At 34.1% G+C, this 20,692-nt stretch overlaps 1 protein-coding gene across 1 annotated transcript in view; it reads left to right on the plus strand.

Annotated features, from left to right (window-relative positions):
* LOC133181041 (uncharacterized) overlaps window positions 1-20,692 on the plus strand; it is a 114,774-nt gene that overhangs the window by 27,426 nt on the left and 66,656 nt on the right. Inside the window, exon 3 of the mRNA XM_061315571.1 lies at window positions 19,856-20,046. Within this exon, the coding sequence (XP_061171555.1) occupies window positions 19,856-20,046 (191 nt within the window). The remainder of the gene's footprint in view (window positions 1-19,855; window positions 20,047-20,692) is intronic.

Raw genomic sequence — 20,692 nt, forward strand, 5'->3', positions numbered from 1 at the left:
TATTTGCTATGCTGCTAACTCTTTAATAATCAATTTTACGCAGCAAGTCTAAGAAAGGAACTCTAACTTTTCAGAATGCTCAATTTGTTTCACACAACATGTTGTACATATGTACATATACATAAGTACCACTGAGTTTATGTAGAAATTCATTGGATGCATATTCTCGCACGACACTATGGTTGCTCCTATAAAAACCATGAATTTCCTTTCCCGGCCACCAGATCGAGCGAATCACTTCGATAAAGAGAAAACATAATCATCTACATGTACATCATAATTTATGTGCAAAGTTTGCGGCGAACTTAATCATTCTTTTCATATTTTCTCATTTGTGTGATAATGAAGGATTCGGCCAATCCATCGAATTCCTCATGTCCACATCATTACAATGTTTTGTGAGTAGGCGAAAATGCTAATATCTATATAAAGCTTGTAGGGGATTAAATTAGACAGTACCAGGATGTGTAATTCCAGATTAGACAGACCATAATTTGATGAGAAGAATGAAAATCATTGGTTGGGTGAAAGCTACAGCGAGCAGGGCTGGACTGATTACATCAAGTGAAAAACTAATTAGGACTGACTATTATAGCTCATTAGCAAGAACACTATTATTTCTGAGAATTGGTTTTAGGAATTTCACTGGTTTACTAGCAATAAAACGACCGACATTCATTACTAATTCAATGATTTCGACTGAAATTTTACTAGTTACATTCAAGGGTGCATAATCGTTATGATATTATTAAAACTTGTTTGACAGGAATATGAACGGAGGACTTACAATAGATATGTTTCAATTTAATGGTTTGGGCCATTGATGTCGGCCTGGATAGCTCATTCGGTAGAACACCTGACTAGTGATGAAGGGGTCACGGTTCGATACCCGGTCCAGTCGTACATCCCCTTCCTGTTTACACAATGGCCTTACTGATCGCTCAGTGCTGGTATGAAATAACGCTAATAGGGTCTAATACGCAACTTCATTCTATATCACTTATTTCAGTTTTTTTTTCTACTTCGGCTGTGTAATACTTGAGTAAAACTATAATACCATATACGATTCAATCTTTGTTTACGATAATTAAGCCAAGCAAGGAGTACATGTACAATATTCATGGAGCCCGACAGGGTAAACTGAATATTGTAAATTGAGGTTTTCTTAATCATGGAATCGTCATAATAAAAAAAAACAGCAATTCATTTTATGTAATTATTTTATTACATCATTCAATGATTTAAATCTCGTCTGAAAACCTCGCCATCCTTCTAGGTTTTTTTTTTATATATAAGCCGATCGCAGTGTAAAAGGCAGAATTTCATTGGACGACAAAAATAAAAAAAATAACCAATTATATGAAATTGTACTTCGAGGATTACTAAAAATAGCAATACATATAATTGTTTTATTTATTATTCATGTTATATTATATGATGGAGCTTACTCCTTCATGGCACCTGATCCCACCTCTGATGTTTTTAGAGGTTTGCTCTGCTCCAGATTTGTATTGTTTCAATGGACTTTTGGGATTGATTACTGTTCGTTAACTTCATATCATTCAATGATTATATTAAATAATCTTGATAAACAAACTTTGCCATCTTTCTTCATTGTTTACATTTCTTGAAGTCGTAGCCGAACGCAGTAAGAGAAGCGGGATTAAAATAAACATATTTGGAATTTCTTGATCCATTTTTTGTTCGGAGGTAGAAAACAAGTGCATGTGTATTCCTTTGAAAGGAAGTGATCGGGAATTGTAATATTCACTCGTCAAACTTGTGCCCTACGTAATGGCAAAAAAATGAATAGGTTAGTTAATTACACAATGTACCGGATAAACAAATAAACTAATGTGCGAGTTAAACTTGCTCGAACCCCCATTTAAAGAATGAAGAGAGAAAATGAACTTCTGTCTCGAAAATTAATAAAATAGTTGCGCAAATAAAGAAACGTAAGCTTATTCACATTGTAAATGTACATGTATAAATATTTTTACCTCAAAGTAATTGCATTAAAAAAAAACTCCTTAGTATTTATATGTTATTATAGATAAGAGATTTTATATGAAACTGTCAGTGCAGAATAAGCAAAGTAGTCCGTCTCGTCATGGGTTGCAAATGATTACATTTGGTGGATGGAATACCTGTAATTTACTGTGATCGGTACTGTGATCGGCCAAAGCCGATCACAAAGTTCATTTGTCGGGTGCAGGTGAAATCACTTTTCATAACTAATTTCATCAGTTTAGAAGTTTGGTCTAATGTAGAAAAAAAAATACATGTTCAACTGAAAGGTTGTTTGGAAGTGAGCAAAATTTTTCATAAGTAATTGTTCTCGATCTATTTTGGGTCCAATGTAGAAAAAAAAGTTATATTCACCTGCAAGATCTCGTGCAGTTGAACAAACCCTAGTATGATGCCAATCAGAGAGTTAGGAATTATTCAGTCATAGAATAAAATTCGATGTAGTAAACGTTTATCATCGTTTGATAAAAATTGCTAGGATGATACCTATCAATAAATAGGAAATTATATTTCTGTTACAAAGTCTAGTTCGATAATCAACGTCATTTAATGCGAGATATTCAAATGTGAATCCAGGATTTCCACTGGGGGGGGGGGGGGATGACCCCTTACCCATATTCCCCCAAAAGGGGGATAATAACCTATCCATCCCTATTCTGATGATTTGTTACGCTATATATATGCTAAAATTGTTCAAAATGCATTGAACCTTTTACCTTATTATGTATCATTTTTCAGTCAAAAAAGAATTCTAGGGGAGTGGGGGTGGGGGGCCTGGGATAAGGGGTTGTACACTAATTTTAGATTTTGACAGCATCTCAGTGGTCTGAGAAAATCCACGGAGATTTATATTCGTTTTTAACCTCTTTAGTAGGTGCTTACATACCGATCTTGCACGTGTTCAGAAGTCAGGAGGTAATTCAGAAAGTTACATAAGAATATTGTTTTACCGCATCGTACATTTAAATAAAGATGTGCCTAACGAGGAGCTGAAGTGCTGAGATATTGAGTTTCTTCTGTCGGCAATTAGGGGAAGTAAAATGCAATTCAGGGAGTTGAAAGATTGCGAGGAATGGCAAGACGTTCTTTTTTCAATTTAATTGATGAAATTTGTTGTTCGAGCCAGTGCATTTTGTTCTGCTATTTTCTTTCTGTTGTGTTATTCTTTATTTTGTTTCTTTCTGTTGTTATGTTATACACTATTCTGTTTCTATTGTTGTTATACACTATTCTGTTTCTATTGTTTTATACACTATTCTGTTTTTTCTGTTGTTGTGTTATATAATATTCTGTTTCGGTTATTGTGTTATACACTATTGTTTCTTTTGGCTGTTGTGTTATACACTATTCTGTTTCTTTCGGTTGTTGTGTTATACACTATTCTGTTGTGTTATACACTATTCTGTTTTTTTCTGTTGTTGTGTTATACATGCACTCTTTTGTTTTTGTTTTGTTACATGTATGTTTTGTTTCTTTCAGTTGTTGTGTATACACTATTGTTTCTTTTGGCTCTTGTGTTATACAATATTCTGTTTCTTTTTGTTGTCATGTTATGTAATATTGTGTTTCTTTCGGTTGTTGTGTATAAACTATTTTGTTTCTTTCGGTTGTTGTGCATACACTGTTCTGTTTTTTTTCGGTTGTTGTGTTATACAATATTCTGTTTGGTGAGTGGTGGTAAGGAAGGACAACTGCTTGCATGTTTACTTAGAATTAAATTTTATTTGTTTCATCTTGAAACAAACTTTCAAAACAGTAAAAACTTAAAAGCAGCATTATAAATGTATCAGTAAAGTGTAAAAGTCTCCCTGACAATTAAACCTTTCCAATTGTCTTAAGCGACAAACACACAGAACGCAGAGTTTTAAATCGTATTAAAGTTTTGGTAATTAAAAAAAAAACCATGCACTTCTGATAAATTTTGAAGTACTAACCTTGTTACATCTTTAAGATCTAATGCTGTTACATTGTTTAGATCTTAGTATTACATTGTGAAGATCTATCGTTAAGTATTACATTGTGAAGATAAAACATTGTTAGACTTTGAAAATCTAACGTTGATACATAGTGAAGATCTAATGATAAGTGTTACATTGTGAAGATGGAATGATCATTGAATGATACATCGTAAAGATCTAACGATATGTGTTGCATTGTGAAGATCTATCATTTAAGTGTTAAATTTGAAGATCTAACGTTGATCTAATGTTAAGTGCAATCTCTATGTCGGCTTAGCTGATGGCGAGAACTACTCTGTGTTATTTGCTTCCATCCTATTTTCTGAAAAAGACCAACATATCGAGACCTTGTTTCGAAATAATCGTGAAATATGACCACACCGATCAAGGTTAAATTATGATCCCCCGGAATCCTAAATTCTGTCATATAATGGGTTAATGTGCATTTTTCTGTCTGCTTCTTTTTGATTAAATTTCGAATTTCTGCCAATATGTCTAGATTACTAAGATCAAACATAGCTTGGCTGAACTGCATTCAATAATCGAGTCTGTGTGATTTTTATATGAAATATCTGGCCACAGCTGTTATTGAGGATTTTGGCTTTATACACTAGATGTAGATGTCTTACTAGGGTATGTGATCAGTTGAATTCTATTAACCTCTAACGGCTGTTTTTGTTGATTTCAAACGGTCTTTGTTTACAGTACAGGTCGACCCATTCCTGAATGACTTCCCTGCATAATCTTTTTTCACTGTTTAATCTATAATACATCAATAGATTCGGACTATTTGCTTGTTAAAGGTCGATACGAATACGAATCCTAATATGGCTTAATGAAAGGTTTTGCGATTTTTATGAAGTAATTGATGATAAAAGGGTTTAACGAACAGAGAAAAAGATATCCATGATATCATTTAAACAGATTTCATTTGGTAACAGTGCAAAATCTGAAGTTGGTCGAGAAGAAGGTTAATCAGTTGAGAGGGCGAGAGGAGTGTTTTGTTTTTGTTTTTAACAAGAGAAGACGAAATCTTGGAAAATTAATTGTGGATGTGTTTTTAGTTTCCATGAATCATTACAATTATTGCGTAAATACGACGAAAAGGCGAAAAACTACTTACAAGAATTTTATTGATTATGTTCTCTCTGAATAAATAGGAGAAACTACGTTGTTTTCGTTACTCCAATGCTAAAATATTCGAAGTGATTAACTAGTTTTTTTTCTTGATTAATTTTTTTTTTAGCTCACCTCGACGAAGTCGAGATGATCTTATGCTATACCCCCAGCGTCTGTGTTCGCGTCGGCGTCCCGGACAAAGTTTTAGGAGCAAGTCCATTCCCAAGTAACTGTAAGCCCTACCTGGACCAAACTTGCATAGATGATGCATCTAGGGATGAACACTACCAGACTTGCTTCAGTTGCTGGATCTGACCTACATTTTCCTGATGAATGACCAGAATTAAGTTTTTCGAGCAAATACCTATAAGACCGATCTAAACCAAACTTAAATGGATGATGCATCTAGGGATGCACACTATCACACTACCTATCTGCTTCAGATATTGGTTTTGACTAATATTTTCCAGATGAGTGAATTTTTGCACTACCTGAACCAAACTAGCATGAATGATGTATTTAGGGGTTGAATCTAACATACTTAATTCGGATGCTGGTTTTGATCTATATTTTCCAAATGACTGACCAGGGTATTGTTTTTGGAGTAGTCTGAAACTATATGACCTGTTATTGTGAGACTTGCATGGATGATGCAAGAAGGGATGGACTTACCAAAATTGGCTGTTGGAACTAACCTACATTTTATCGATGAGTGAACAGGTAAAAGTTTTTGGAGCATTTCCATTCCAAAGTAACTATATGTCGAACTTAAATCAAACTTGCATGAATATTGATCCCAGGATGCACACAAAATAGAAAAATTGGTTTGAGATTCGCCTTATTTATGGATAACATCCGTCGAGGTGAGCTCCGTAATCTTTGATTACCTATGTTTTTAAAATGCGATTTCTAGCACACTGTCAAACTTATTCTTTAAAGAAACAATTACAGCTTATAAATGCATGTATGCTGTTTACTGTGAAGCATACATGTTGGAATAATTTGCAAGTCATTCTACGAATACAGTTGTGCGAATTTTCATGATTGCATGCATCTCATGTTATTTTGTCAAATAAACTATAAACAAATAAACTATTTTTATTATTATACATGTATTTAAATAGAATAAATTCTAAATTTGGTAGAGAATATCTGCATTGCTTAAAAGTGATGTAGCCAAGAGTTGGGGTCGGAAGAAAGTTTCTTTGAAGAAATGGGGTAGTAGGGGGATATAGCTGCACATTAAATTCACCTTCATATAGAAGATTTCTTTCTGATTCGGCGTTAGGAAACTATAGATTTTATGCGTGAAAATAAAACATGCATGTTGGAGGCATTTGGCTTTTAATGAACATCGATCAAAGTTCAAGAAAAATAATTTTTAGACACTGTAATGTCGTTTATTAATTTTCAATATGAAGTTGAAAATGAAACAACTACAAATGTCATGTAATAATTTTCAAATCCAGATTGAAAACAACAATTTTTACATATAATGATTGGGCAAAAACGTGAAGGTACCGACCTTTCAACCTTTTAATGAACATTTTCAAAAACAGTAAGATTATGTTTGGAGAGAATTTGGGGCTTGCACCACCACCCCCACCCCCACCCAACCCACCCCGATACTACATGTACGTGCCTGACTTGGAAAATTAATGGACAGCATCCGTGGATTTTGGTTACTTATGTAATATATTCTTTGATTTCTTGCACTGTTTAGCATTTTATTTTCATGCCTTATATTCTTCTCTACAACTTCCACTTTCACTCTGTAGAACTTTAAAAAAAAGTATTTGCTCATTTGAATTACCTATATTCTATCAAGTTAACAAGTTTGTTGGAATCTTCTTTTTTTTTGGACAAGGTCGGAAATACAGTTGTTTATTCTTTGGAAAATTTTTATTTACATACATGTATTTTCCTTTTATAGAGGATAAAGTTTTTAAAGCCGGATCTTGAAAAGAACGGTTTGAGGAATACATTTTTTTAATGAATGCACTTACAAAAATTAGAGGCAGGTTTAAATGAGTTCATATACGTTCAGGCAAAAAAGAAGTAGAAGTTGACCCAATTTCAAAACACAAACACACACCCAACACCTATGGACATAAACTCAACAAGGGACCAAAGTCGCAATTTTGGAAGGGGAAAAACCCAACCCACTTCAGCACTTACTTTTGTACTTTAATTTAAAAATTTATTTCATTGAACATTATGGTACAATTCGCCAGAGTGATGATTTTCCTAAATGCTGATGTTTGTCGATCGTCCCATGCTACCAACAGAAGACGAGTACAATTTCATCGATTTGGAGGTTCATCTATCCAAATTGATCAGGAAGATCCAAGATGGCGACTTTCGTCCCTTGCTCTTGCCTGAAAGTGACAACATCTTTCATAAAACAACCTTTAAAGTGTCTTAAAAGTAGATTCATTTTTAATTTATTATAAGCGATCCGGTAGACGAGTCCCTTCGTGTTCAAATATCAGGTTTCTCAATTTGTTTTCAAATATTTGACTAGTTGTGTCCAACATTTGGCGAAAGTTAATTCGAGATTGATTGCTTCGGGGGGAAAACTTACATGAATGTAAGGGAAAGGGTAATTCGTTCATGGGGTCTTTTTTTTTTTTTTTTTTTTTTTTTTTTTTTTTTTTTTTTTTTGCTATTTCTTATTTTAAAAAAGTTGAACGCATGTTAATTATCCGAGTTTTATGCAGCTTCATCATTTTCTTTGAAAGGAATCTTTTTTATTATTATGTAGGGAAACATTTACAGCTTAAAGTACAAACACTGACTGGTTAAATTCCATAGAGATTTTATCCCATGCAATGCTTCTAACAATTGAAAAGCGATGAACTCGGAAAATCCAGCGTGAAAAATTTCTGTCGAGTTCAATTCCCAGAGCACGTCATTTTACTAACCACTCAAGTGTGTAGCGTTTTGCGATTGAAGCTTTGCTGAAGAACTGATTTGTGTGTGTGTGTCAACAGTTTTTATGTGTGTATCGAGAAGTCACTGTATCTGGAAAGAGGGTTTTTCAAATATAATTAAGAATAACCTGTAAAAAGAAGCTCTACCGATTTCTTTGCCCAAGTTGCAAACATAAAAGGCAGTATATGTACAGTATGATTAATTCATATTTGCTCTTAAATCGAACCATGGTGGATTTTAAAATCTTTTAAGCAAATTATTTTGATTGAAGTACTTTGATGGCGTTTTAACGGAAATGTCTCCCCACGAAGATATCCTGAAAAAGAAGCTTAAGGCATTTATTGAAGTTGGTGAAATGCTTTTGACTTACATACTTTTTATAAAGTTCGAGTCGCTTACCATTTACATGTACTATTACTTAAAAATAGAACTAAGGGCTACAAGAAATTTCAGTGGAGAACACCTCAAAGAGATTTCTCTCATTTCAACTACAACTGACCATACTACATCGGTCATCTTGCAAAAGTATTTTGACTCCACATTTGGAATTTCTGGTCAATTAATCAGTAACATTCTAAGTGCATGTCAAAAATTCAACGTAAACATCTTTCAAGATTTTAACCTTTGCATAATTATTAATTAAAAAATGTTCTAAACGCTTTTACAGCATGACGCAATTCATACAATTCTTAAATTGCGATGTTATCAAATTCATGAAATTCTTGAATTGCTTCTTGAATTGCAAAGTTATCAACACATGTTCGGCATTTAAAATGAAGATTGCAATTAAAACAAAAAAATATGATCGAAACTTTTCTGGGCTTCAGGCGTCTTCTTGGAATAAATCAATACCGTTCTATTTATGTCCTCTGGGACATTGTAGAATCCTTAGAATTAATTTTCCTTACGTAAATCTTTTTCTTTTAAACTTTTTTTTTAAATTCCGTGACAGTTTTCTTAAGTATAGTAACGATGCGCTGTATTGTTTTTTTTTTTTTTGTTTTGTTTTTTTTTTCATTTCTATCTGCAGTTTCTCCCACATTACAAGTTACTGAATTTGCATTCAAAACAATAATTGTCCAGATTTTTATTCTTATTAAAAGAATATTCACTAAATGCCGTCAATTTACCGTTTCATTTTTTCCCCTGTCGATGCAGTGAAAAGTTCAGCCTCATTACGCTAAATGAAGAAGGGATTAATGTCGTCTAGGTGTAACTTTTATGTTGTTCTGATTAGATCGTGGCATCTATTATAACCATTGGCTGTTTATTGACACCCTGAACGTCATATGACGTGTTAGGTATCATCTAGGCGGCTTGAAGTTTAAACATAAATCAGAGAGTCGAGGCATCAATCTGTCGCCGATCAACACGGACAAAAATAAAAGGTTCCTCGTTGCCACTGTTAAATACTACAGTAATAGACGACAAAAATTCTATCAGAGCCAGATAAAACAAAACTTGGTTGGGTAGCTATAGCGACAAGTATTTTTGTCATCCAAATTAACTTTGTCGCAGACTAATTATTTAGAAGTTAAATATAGTCATTTTCTTTCGTCGTAAAATAGAGAAGTTTATATGTTACATTGTGAAACAATAGACAGTATGGATTGAGCGAGTGAAACTTTCACATTGGCACAGGGAGGCAGCATTTTGTGGTTTATTGTGATTTGTTTGCATGAGATTGCTGTATAAAGGAGCATACTGATGGTAATTTGGAGAAATTTGTAGTTTGGAGATCTATTATTCAGGAGATCAAAGATTTTTTAAGGAATGGCGGAACAATCAAAGTTATGATAGGCTGAAATCATCTGCATTAGTGATCAAGATAAAGCAATACATGTAAAGTTAGAGGATTTACTTATCGCGGGAAACGGTGAATAAATGCATGCTCCTAGTTTTCGTATCCATGTCGATTTTTGTTACTAAGACCAGAAGATGAATAAAGCATGAGAACAAAAGCTAAACTACGATTGCTTAAGCTGATAGTTTTTATTTTTTCGAAATAGAAGGACAGATTTTAGATTTTGTGTGCATTCGCCTTAATTGAAAAACGCTAGGAAAATAACGACGAAATGAAGCAACAGACATACTGTTATGTGTTTTAACGCCTCATCTTCTAATTAACCAGCCGATGAAACAGTAACAGGAGAAGGGAGTCTTCAATGTTTTAAAACGTGAAGAAAAAATAGCAATAATTCTCAATGAGTGCGTTTAGAAATTGTTTTCGCCAAGTTGGTCTGCACTAGTCCCCTTTTTGAACTGGTGGTCAATGATTGAGGAACCCTGCCGCTCCCGTCCGCAAAGACTGGTATAATGCATCGCGGATTTGTTTGTAAATGTAGTGGGATTAACATATCTAAATGTTAAAAGTCGGAGGAATATTCGCATGTCACTTTGGCTTATTTTCTTTCTCTCACTGTCATTGTATACACAGGAGACATTTGGAGGAAGAAGGGAAATAAGAGTTGTGCAATTATAGTTTGAAGCAGGGGTCCACTTCGGTTACTCCTAAATTAAACTGTGTTATGTCCTTGAGTGCCTCGGCTGGTAATTTGGACCAAGTACATTTACTGCATGATGAAAGCAAGCTATTTGTGTCCTGTGATACCTTCCCTGCGCTGGAGAATAGGTGCTCTAAGACGAGATGTAAGGGAAAGAACCATCCTTCAAAAGGTATTGCCGAATTTGTCTTGGAAGGAAAAAACAGAGAGAAATAAATGAATAGAAGTTTCCTTTCAAATTTGAAATTCCTACTTTTCATAAGTTGTTTTTTGAATAGTTGTTGTATGAGGAAGTATTTTGGATATTCATACAAGGTAGAGTGAAGGTTAATAGTTTTGATGGAATTTTGGGGGTTTTCTGAGTCTTAAGTTACATACTTAAATGTAATGGAATTACTTGTAACGAATCATAGTGTTTTACAGCGAATTTTCTTTTTTCATTTAAAACTGCAGAAAACAGAGATGGATTTTCTCTGTTAGAATGCTGCCAGTGTTGTAAACTTTGAATTTACTAGGTGGATGTAAGTAAATTTTGCATTTTTTTTTCCACCTCGTAAATTCAAAATTTACATGATACCAGGTACACATCTTTTCCACACTCCTTTTGTGCGTTTCTGTTTGTGCATGCTCAATGCAGCGCCGCCCATGCGTGGGTTACAATACCATGAACCTTTTTTATGATAAAACGGCTTAATATGTATTCAAATATGAATTTTGTAACCAAACTCTAGTAGACTACTTTTTCGAGAAATGTACTCTCTGACATTAACCTCAAGCTTTGTGCGACGTACCGACTTGTGGGGTCGATTAAATTTGAATAAGTAAGTGTATATATGTTACTTGTCCGTTTTAAAACATTTAAACAAATTATAATAGAACTGATTGATTTAGGTTCTTGTTTAGTACTTTTTTATTAATTCATTCAAATTTTTGTGTTTCTGATAATGCTCTTTTGGTAAATAAAACATTTTTTAGATCTAAGAAGATAAATGAATAATGATTTCTTTTTGTGATTTAACTTCTACAGGAGGACAATTAATGGATAATTTATGTTCAAATACGTATATTAATATAATATGTTTCTTGAAATCAGCTGTTCCAAACTAATGTTTGTGGGAACGGATAAAACAAGATCTCTTCTATCCCCTGTAAAGCAACACCTTTTTTTGATCTATAGATTTTACATAGTGTAAAGTTTGTGAGAATTTTAAATATTTATATGACCTTAGCAATTGCGGCTTAAAGCTCTAGCATATTGCTACCTTGACATACATAGAAGACATGGAGCTTCGGTCCTTTTTTTAAAGCCAATTAAAAAATATGCTTTTAACTGTTTAATTCACTACTGCAGTATTATAATAAATCCTACCATGACTATTAAATTTTCATTCTGCGAGCCGCTAGTCTTGTAGTAAATCGTAACTCTTGCTATGTCTCGCTATATAGCATTGTAATTATTGATTTTACATGACCTAGATATATTTTTCCAGATTTACATCAGATTTCTAAAACCGATCAATGCAAAATGCATGAATTCTGATAGCTTTTGCCTCTGAAGTGTTGCATTTGAAAATTGTCAAACATGCAAGAACCAAAATAAAATTTCATTGATTTTGGCAATATTGAACTGTTTTCTTTGTTTTGCTCAATACTTTGAAATTTGCAGCCCCTTAAGATGAAAAAAGTATTTCCCTAATGATTTCTTTCAAGTCTTGTAGCAAAAAAGCTGGCACGGGCAAGCAGCAACATTGTTTACCTGCATTGCTTGCGCGAACATCGCAATGTTTGTGTAATGCCCTTTGTGTTTACACCAGGGAAAGTGCTTAAAATGTTAATAGCTTTGTAATGGAATGCACAACTGTTTAATTAAAAATACTTTTGAGGAACGGTGCTTCTTAAATGATACAACAGGCTCTCTCTCTCTCTCTCTCTCTCTCTCTCTCTCTCTCTCTCTCTCTCTCTCTGTGTGTGTGTGTGTGTGGTGTAAAATGATTTTTATTTGAATTTATAACTACGAAAGAAAAAGCAAGGTTTCATTTTACAATGTTAACAGAATATGAAACTCGAAGTTCGTCTTTCAAACTCATTTTTTTTTTATAAATAAAAACCGTTGTAAAGATAGTTTAATGCCAATATATAGCTGTATCATATAAAAAAAATTCGGGCATTTTGGGTTTTTCTTTATTATTTAACGATAGATAATACTATTATTCTATCATATTTTATTCACAGATTATTACCATACGACCACAAATAAAAAAAAATCTAATACATCGTTCTTTGACCAAGTATGATCCATTTTATATAATGAAACACATGATCCCAAATCTGAGTGAAAAAACAAGGACTTCTTAGTATTTGATGAGTAATTAGTTTAGCCGTATAAATGTAATTTTTATGAAACTTCTGATAATCCAGCGACATCGAGAAAACAAGACACCCAGACCACAGTGTAATTTCATCATGATTAATTTTCACGTCGTGTTGCGTTATCAAAAATCTTCAAAAAAAAAAAAAAAAATCCACTTGAAAAGGAGGAAAATCCAATTGTTGCGTGCGATTTCGCATTCCACTGCTTGGCAATTTTTTAAAGCTGCAAAAACAAAACTGATTTTATAACCGATTCCGGTTAAGTCCGGGAGTAAAAAGTATCACAAGCTTAGGTCACCGTGTTCTTGCACAATGGCATGTAAACCTTTGAGGACTCAGGCACTAGTGCTGCCTGACTGGTGACTACAAATAACAGGTGGGTTCAAGGTTATCGACATTGTCCCCTTGAGTGTTCGAGGGTTGATTTTAAATAACGTAGCATCGATGTGCAAAATGGCGAAGTTTCAATGGATGCTGGACCGAGGCTCTGTTATTTTTGAAATTACTAAAGAGATCGTCTTTTATTCTAAACACTGAACATTTTCTGCACGCAAATCTGTAACACAAAGGCGTGTATTAATCAAGTCGATCAGGAACTGTCTAAGAAATAATACGTTAGAACAGAATTCCTTTTGTTTTTGCCATCAACTCTAGGCAGAACTTAACGTTTAAAAAAAAGAGAATGTTTAAAAAAAATTAAAAGTTGCAGACAATCTTTTGTTTTGACTTTGTGATTATGTCCTTTGGCGGGCAATAAAGATGGACGAATCAGCTAAACAGTACAACATTGACGGAATCAATATCAATCGAGCCATCCACTTGTCCCTGAGGAAAGGAGCGTTCGTATTTAAATCTTGGAGATGTATGTCCAAACATCCATTTACTATTATTGCAACATGATATGGTACATTGTTGTGTCTAGAAATTTATTCATAATTTTCTCAATGGAGGCGCCTTCGTGAAGTTGTTCGCATTGTCAAGTTTAGAGAGAGAGAAAAAATATATTGTTTGATGTGGTGTTTATCGTTTTATTGTGTTGTTAACTGTTTTCATCAGGTAATGTCCTTGGATAATAAACTTTCTGTTGATGGGAAAATTGAGATGATTTATGAAAGTTACTCTGTCTTGATTATTTAAGGATTTTAATCGGGAAAAAAGTGCGTTCGATTTGTTTTTCTAGACACTCCATGTGAACTTCCAAACATTTTCATTTCGAGTACTAAACTGTGTTTTCTTCAGTATATCCTGCCACTTCTTTGTGATTTTGTAGTCGAGGAAGACATTTTAGAGCTAACTTTCTTTCAATGTACTTGTGTAGGTTGCCTCACCTTGTTTCCGACATACAAAGTCACGTGATTACATCTTTCCATTGAATAAACTTTGTACTTCATATTCACACTTATATCTGAACACAACGAAAAAATCATGTTTCACGAGAGAGCGTCTTTCGGGCTCATGGAGCCATGGATATGTCACAGAGATATAATCTTCCCATCCGAGTATGACCAGACGACAGATCAGTTCCAAAAATCATCGAGGAGAAGAAGTCAACCCGTGAAATGGCCGGGTAAGACAACCTAACTGCAGTTACAGTTAAAATCCGCGGAAATGAGATTCTCTCCGCCACAAGTAAATTCTAATTTGTTTGTAAACATTATTAATAGAAATTTGTTAATGACTTGATTTTTCTCCAGGCCCAAGGATCATGATAAAGTTTTAGAATTAGGCCCCCTAACTCAGAATTTGCACATTGTCGTATGTTTTACATGTAATTTCAAAAACACATGAAATTTGAAATGGTATTAAAAATTGCCTCTCTTTTATGTTGTTAATTTTCAAGTGTCAGTATATAATAAATATTAATTTAATGAATGATAGAAAATTTTATGAAGTGTACAGGCCCCTAGAACGCGGGTGGGACCCCCCCCCCCCCGCCAATTTTTCTTAGGTTACCGGTAAAGTATTCTAGTGTTATAATAGTAAATTTTCATTTAGATACTGGTTGCCATTCCCGCCTTTTTTTTTCTTGCCGAAAGTCGAGCAAATTCCAGGATTTGGACAGTTAATTAATTTATTTATTTTTCTTCCTTTTTTACATTTTTTAAAAAAAAAAAAAAAAAAATTTATTTGCTTTTTACCTCTTTTAAGGGAGTTTGGCCCCCACATTTGAAACCGTTGCTACCGGCCTGTTATGACTGCTTTATGATCCTGGGGCCGGGATATTTTTTTTTCAATGTAATTGGACGATGATATATCACGTTCATTTTTTTTATATTTAAAAGACATGCCTGCAATGTAAATATTTTGTCTTTTTTTTTCTTTTTCTTTTTTCTTTTTTTTTTTTTTTTTGTAATGTTATCAGGTTTGCTTAGTGAAACTTAAGTACAATCGAACTACTGAAGGCTAGGAAAATGGTTATTATTAAACTTTGCTAAAAACTAGCTGTGAACGGGACATTAAAGTAAATGTCAAGAAATTTTTTTTTTTGCTTGTAAATTTAAAATTTATGACTCATTAAAACTTTAAAGACTCGCATTAAGAGCATCATTATGGCTTTTCAATGACATAAACATCGATTGACGTCAATTTTGAATCGGGTTCGTAATGCAACAGAAGAGGACAGAAGAGGCCCGCGAAGGTATAACTTTAGTGATTTGCCATTTCGACACAGTAACAATTTTCAACCACTATACACAGAAAAAAAAAAAAGATTCAGAATCAATCTTCTTTACCATATCATACATGTATCAACATTTTAATTCTGTCGTTCCGCGTGGAGAATCACGTCATGGATAGGTCCTATCCATTTTGATCTCCTTATAGCATGTGTATAGTTTTCACAGCGGCTTCGCCCCACAGTTTTTCCTTTCCCTCTCTAGGTCTCTTTCCATGTTTCCTTTGGTCTTCCTTTGGACCCTGTTTTCTTCGTCCTCCAATCCTGTTAAACCATAGAGCTACATATCCAGGGGCGGATCCAGCAATTTTTGAAAGGGGGGGTTCCAGGTCGGTGCGCCAACATTCTTGCATAAAATTACTCCACAGGCACTTCAAATCCGTAGCAATGGTTTATCAATAGGGCCAACCTCCGAACAGAGTTGACAAGCTAACCCCTCCCCCCACCCCCCCAAAAAAAACAACAACTGTGCGCCACATTCTTACATCCTATTTCGGGGTAAGGGGTGGGGGGTCCTCTTACTTTTCCGCACTTTTTTGGTTTCAGATGCTTGAATTGCGTATTTTGAACATCCAGCAACAAAATGGGGGAGCATCCAAATCAAAACTTGCATATTAAAACTACAGCAAAAGATTTATATTCATACTTTTTAAAGTTACATGTAGTTACTTCAGAAGATGGTCCAAAAATGGCATAGCTGAAGTTCGCTGGAATCTTCCAATGATAGCAAAGTGAAATCTTGCATGTTACTTGTGGGTGGTCGGGGCCCGGGTTCAAGGTTCTGAAGGTTCGTGGAGGATGGAATACGGGACACTTTATCTAGCGAGCAGAAAGGGCAGAGATTGAACTACTTATTTTATCAAAATATTAGACGTTAAATTATGTATTTTACAGAAATCTCTCTCTCTGCAAAAATAAAGGGGGGGTTCCAACCCCCGGAACCCCCCCTCTGGATCCGCCAATGCATATCTAAGCTTTGTAAAAACCTTCGTTTTACAACACCGCTTTTTTGTCGCTCAGTTTGGGTATTGTTTCTTGAATTTCATGCCTTTCCCCGTTCAAAGCATGGTATATGTTAATTAACCAAATATTTTGCTCCTAATTTTGTTTCTTTATTTACCTTTAATTAAACAGTTCCAAACAACCATATGTGGCATTGGAATGTTGATTATAAAACATTAGCATTCTACCCTTGTGATAGATAATTTTTTTACATACACATACTGTTTGTCTTCATTTAAAGATGATAAAAGATGATATTTGACCCCCCCCCCCCCAAAAAAAAAATTACTTGATTTCTGAGGTCATTGGTAAAATTTGCTGAGAAAATCTTTACACAAACATGGTAGCTGTTAATTAACCATGCTTTAAGCAGGGGAACACATTTCATATAAGGAAAAAATACCCACACATGGGACAAAAAAAGCGAGTCGTAAATTGAAGGTTTTTACAATACAGTGGTTGGTTCTTTAGCTCTCAGATGTTCGACAGTCAGAATTTTCTCAACCAGAGAGCTACAGTTCTGCAGCTAATGTAATCTAAGCTTCTTTATTGTTATCATTATTATCATAAGCTTGACTGAACAATTATGCTATCAGCCATATATGTCTCCCCTTTCTATTTTTTCATTCTCTCTTGTGGTCCAGTCATGCTTCTGATTTCATAAATTCAATTCTTGATAATTTCAGTTTCTGTTAAGGCCTAATTGTGTGATTGAAAGGAATGCATGTAATTCAAAAATTTATAATTTGATATAGAGATTGAAGTGCATTGAATGTTGTAATTGCATAAATTTACAGAATCCATGGAACTTCATCAAAGGCATTTTTGCACTGTAACCATTGCTCAAATGATAAATGGTTGTACTCAAGAAAACTGATTTTAAGCTGCACCTTGGTTATTTAATGTTTAAGTTATAAGAAGAGTGTAGATAATTTATGTTGCTGGAGATGCAAGTACTGCATGTGTACTTAAGAAAGCGGGCTTCATATTTTAGCGGCTTTGGCGTGGACAGCGATGCGCTAATTCAAGAATATCGTTAAAAAATCATATGTAAATACAATATACGCCGCGGAAGTATGTAGTGCTAATTCATGAATACACTAATAACTCTATACCCAGTGATTGCACTAAATTTTGAATATGCTAATTTATGTACATGTACAGTATTTTATGTACATGCATGTAGGTTCCTGCTTTAGTAAATTATACATGTATATATGAAAGCCTAAATTGTATACAACCTGTAACATACATATATGTTATAAGGAAAGTTAATCTCTAAGAGATTCTAATGGACTACGTCTAGAATTGATATGCTGTGACTGCAGATCTGTAGCTCACTCAGGCCTGGAACAAATGGAATTGACAACCATTCAAATTTAATAAGAACAGATGCTGTTGGTAGTATTATGTTAAATTTTATTGCATTCCCAGGTTTATTGTTTGTATATGAAAGGGGAGATTTTTGACAATGTTCAGCTGTTGAAGTGTCATATTTAGTCATTTTTTCAAAAAAATTGCTAATCAACATGTTGCATTTTCATAGTAATTATTGTTATCTGTTTTCATTTGTCGATCATCATGCATTGTGTGTTGTGCATTGAGGGGTGGGCTAAAACCATCAGAGTTAATGCAATCTTTTAAAATTCTCTTCTTTACTCCTGAACATCAAGCTGTTGAACTGTTGGCATGATTCTAATATGTATTGAGCCCTCTACCCAAATTGTGAAATTCATGGCCTCTGGGTTAGGGGCTCTGGAGTTTGGACATGGCTCCATTGGTCATATAGTGAAAGTGCATTAAGGATATTTAGCGGACAAACTAAGTGCATGGTTAGGATGAGCAAAGATGCCTCTTCCAAAACTGTGATATTCATGGCCCCTGGGAAAAGTATTCTGGAGTTACGACAGGACTCTTTTGAATATATTAAGTATATTTAAATATACTAAGTGCATGGTTTTAATAAGGAAGAGTGTTTCTTTCAAAATTGTGAAATTCATCGCCCCTGAGACAGAGGTTCTGAATTTTGGATTGGTTTCTATTATGATGTATGGGAATATTTACTCTGCTTTGAAAGAAGTTATTCCCTTTTGTTATTCACTTATGATAAGTAATGAATGTAAATAATGAAATTGATAGTTAAATTGAATAAAAGAATTACCCATATACATACATGTGATATGTACCGGCTGTACGCAAAATGTACAGTTTTTCGAGCCCATTCATCGTGTACCGGCGGGACACCAAAATTCACGAAATATGAAAATATGTACATTATTTTGAACTTCTCGCTAAATGCCGCCATTTTCCTCTCATTCTCGCTCGCGAGACACTGGAAAACGTCATCTGTGTTGACACTTGACCCTCTGATAATTGTGTAGTGAACACAAACCATCGCGTGAGAAGGTGTGAACTGCCAATTGGGTTAATTATCTTGCTATAAATTCGTATCAAATACCCCTTTAGGTAGCTTTATTTTTTAAGGGGTGCTTAATTACTGTTAATGTTTCGTATACGTAACTTGATTGAAAAAAAATTGAGCCAACTCATGTTGATATACATGACTTAATATACGGACCAAGATCTTCGTAGGTATAAAATATACGATGTTTATTACAATGATTACGATGGAATTTCAGAAGAATTTAAGCGATATTTTATTATATACCATTTTTTGTACCGTTTTTTGATAGGCAGTGTACAGTTTTTTCACCCAAATAATATTGAAATTCCATTTTTTTTATGGCTCCTGTACAGTTTTGTGGTCTTTGACTTACCACATGTATGCATATACAAGAAATTTTTATGTATAATATGAGAAGTACTTTCATAATTATTAATTATAGTCTGGTAAACTTGTAAATAATAGATGAATAAAAATGAGACAGAAACACTTTATATACAAATATCATTCAAAGACCAAGAGAGGCCAATATTTTATGGATATTGTGCTAAGTGTACTATGTGAACGGTATAATTTCTGTTTGGTGAAAGTGATAGAGTGTAGATAACACTGACATAACACAGACAGGTTTTTGAGTTATTGCTGATTTTCACACTAAATACTTTGATGATTCCTGATCATGCTTTTCCTCTTGTTTTTGAGTTTCTGAATCAGTGTATTTTGTGTCACAATGTTATTATATAATTATTTACTATTCCATGAATCCTTTACAGGGTTGAATTATATTCAGATAACTGCTAAGACTCTTGGGCCTCTTGTTAAAAAGGAAGGGATTTTTTTATCAGTTGTTTTCAAATTTCAGACAAGTCAAATCTTGAAGAGGAAGAAAGGACTCTGTATGCTCTGAAGAAATTAGCAGCCAACAAGGAGTGCATAGCATGGCTTTTGGATGGACTCACAAATTACATTAGAAGTTTGCTAAAATTGACAGACAATTCCGAGTGTCCGTCAATAGAGAAGGCCATTAACGAACTACTTAATCAAATATTGCAGGTAATATTCAATTGACGAGAATTTTTAACTTCATTCTGCAGTACAAATAGGATTGAGGAGTAATCACATTCCACAGAAGATTTATTGGGTGATTTTACACTTCTCACCAAAATAAACCTGTCAGTATGCTAGTGCTTTGGATAATCAAATCGATTTAATTTTTAATGCCCCACCGTGAATATGGCCGGGGCATATAGTGTTTTCATGTCCATCTTCTGTCCTTATGTCTTTCCATCTCACTTTGCATTTAGCTCAGTTTCAAAGAAACTATTTAAGATATTTTTATCAAACTTAATTCATACGCTGATACAACTTCATCAACATTTTTTTTACCTTGACCTTCCCTTTGACCTTTACCTCACTTTTCTTAAATTTGTTGTAGCTCAGTTTCAAAGAAACTATTCAAGATATTTTTATCAAGCTTCATATGCTGATAAATATAGATGAGAGCTCTTTAACTGCATCCATATTTTCAACCTTGGTCTCTCCTTTGACCTTGACCTCACTGTTCTTAAATTTGCATTTACCCAATTTCAAAGAAATGAATCAAAATATATCTATCAAATTCATTTCCTGATACTTTTTGGTAAGTGCTATTCAAATGTATCAAAAGTTTTTGACTTTGACCTTCCATTTGACCTTGATC

This window comes from Saccostrea echinata, unplaced genomic scaffold (assembly GCF_033153115.1).
Source record: "Saccostrea echinata isolate AGI-Se365-2 ecotype Australia unplaced genomic scaffold, CSIRO_AGI_Sech_v1 ptg000008l, whole genome shotgun sequence".
NCBI classification, from domain to species: domain Eukaryota; kingdom Metazoa; phylum Mollusca; class Bivalvia; order Ostreida; family Ostreidae; genus Saccostrea; species Saccostrea echinata.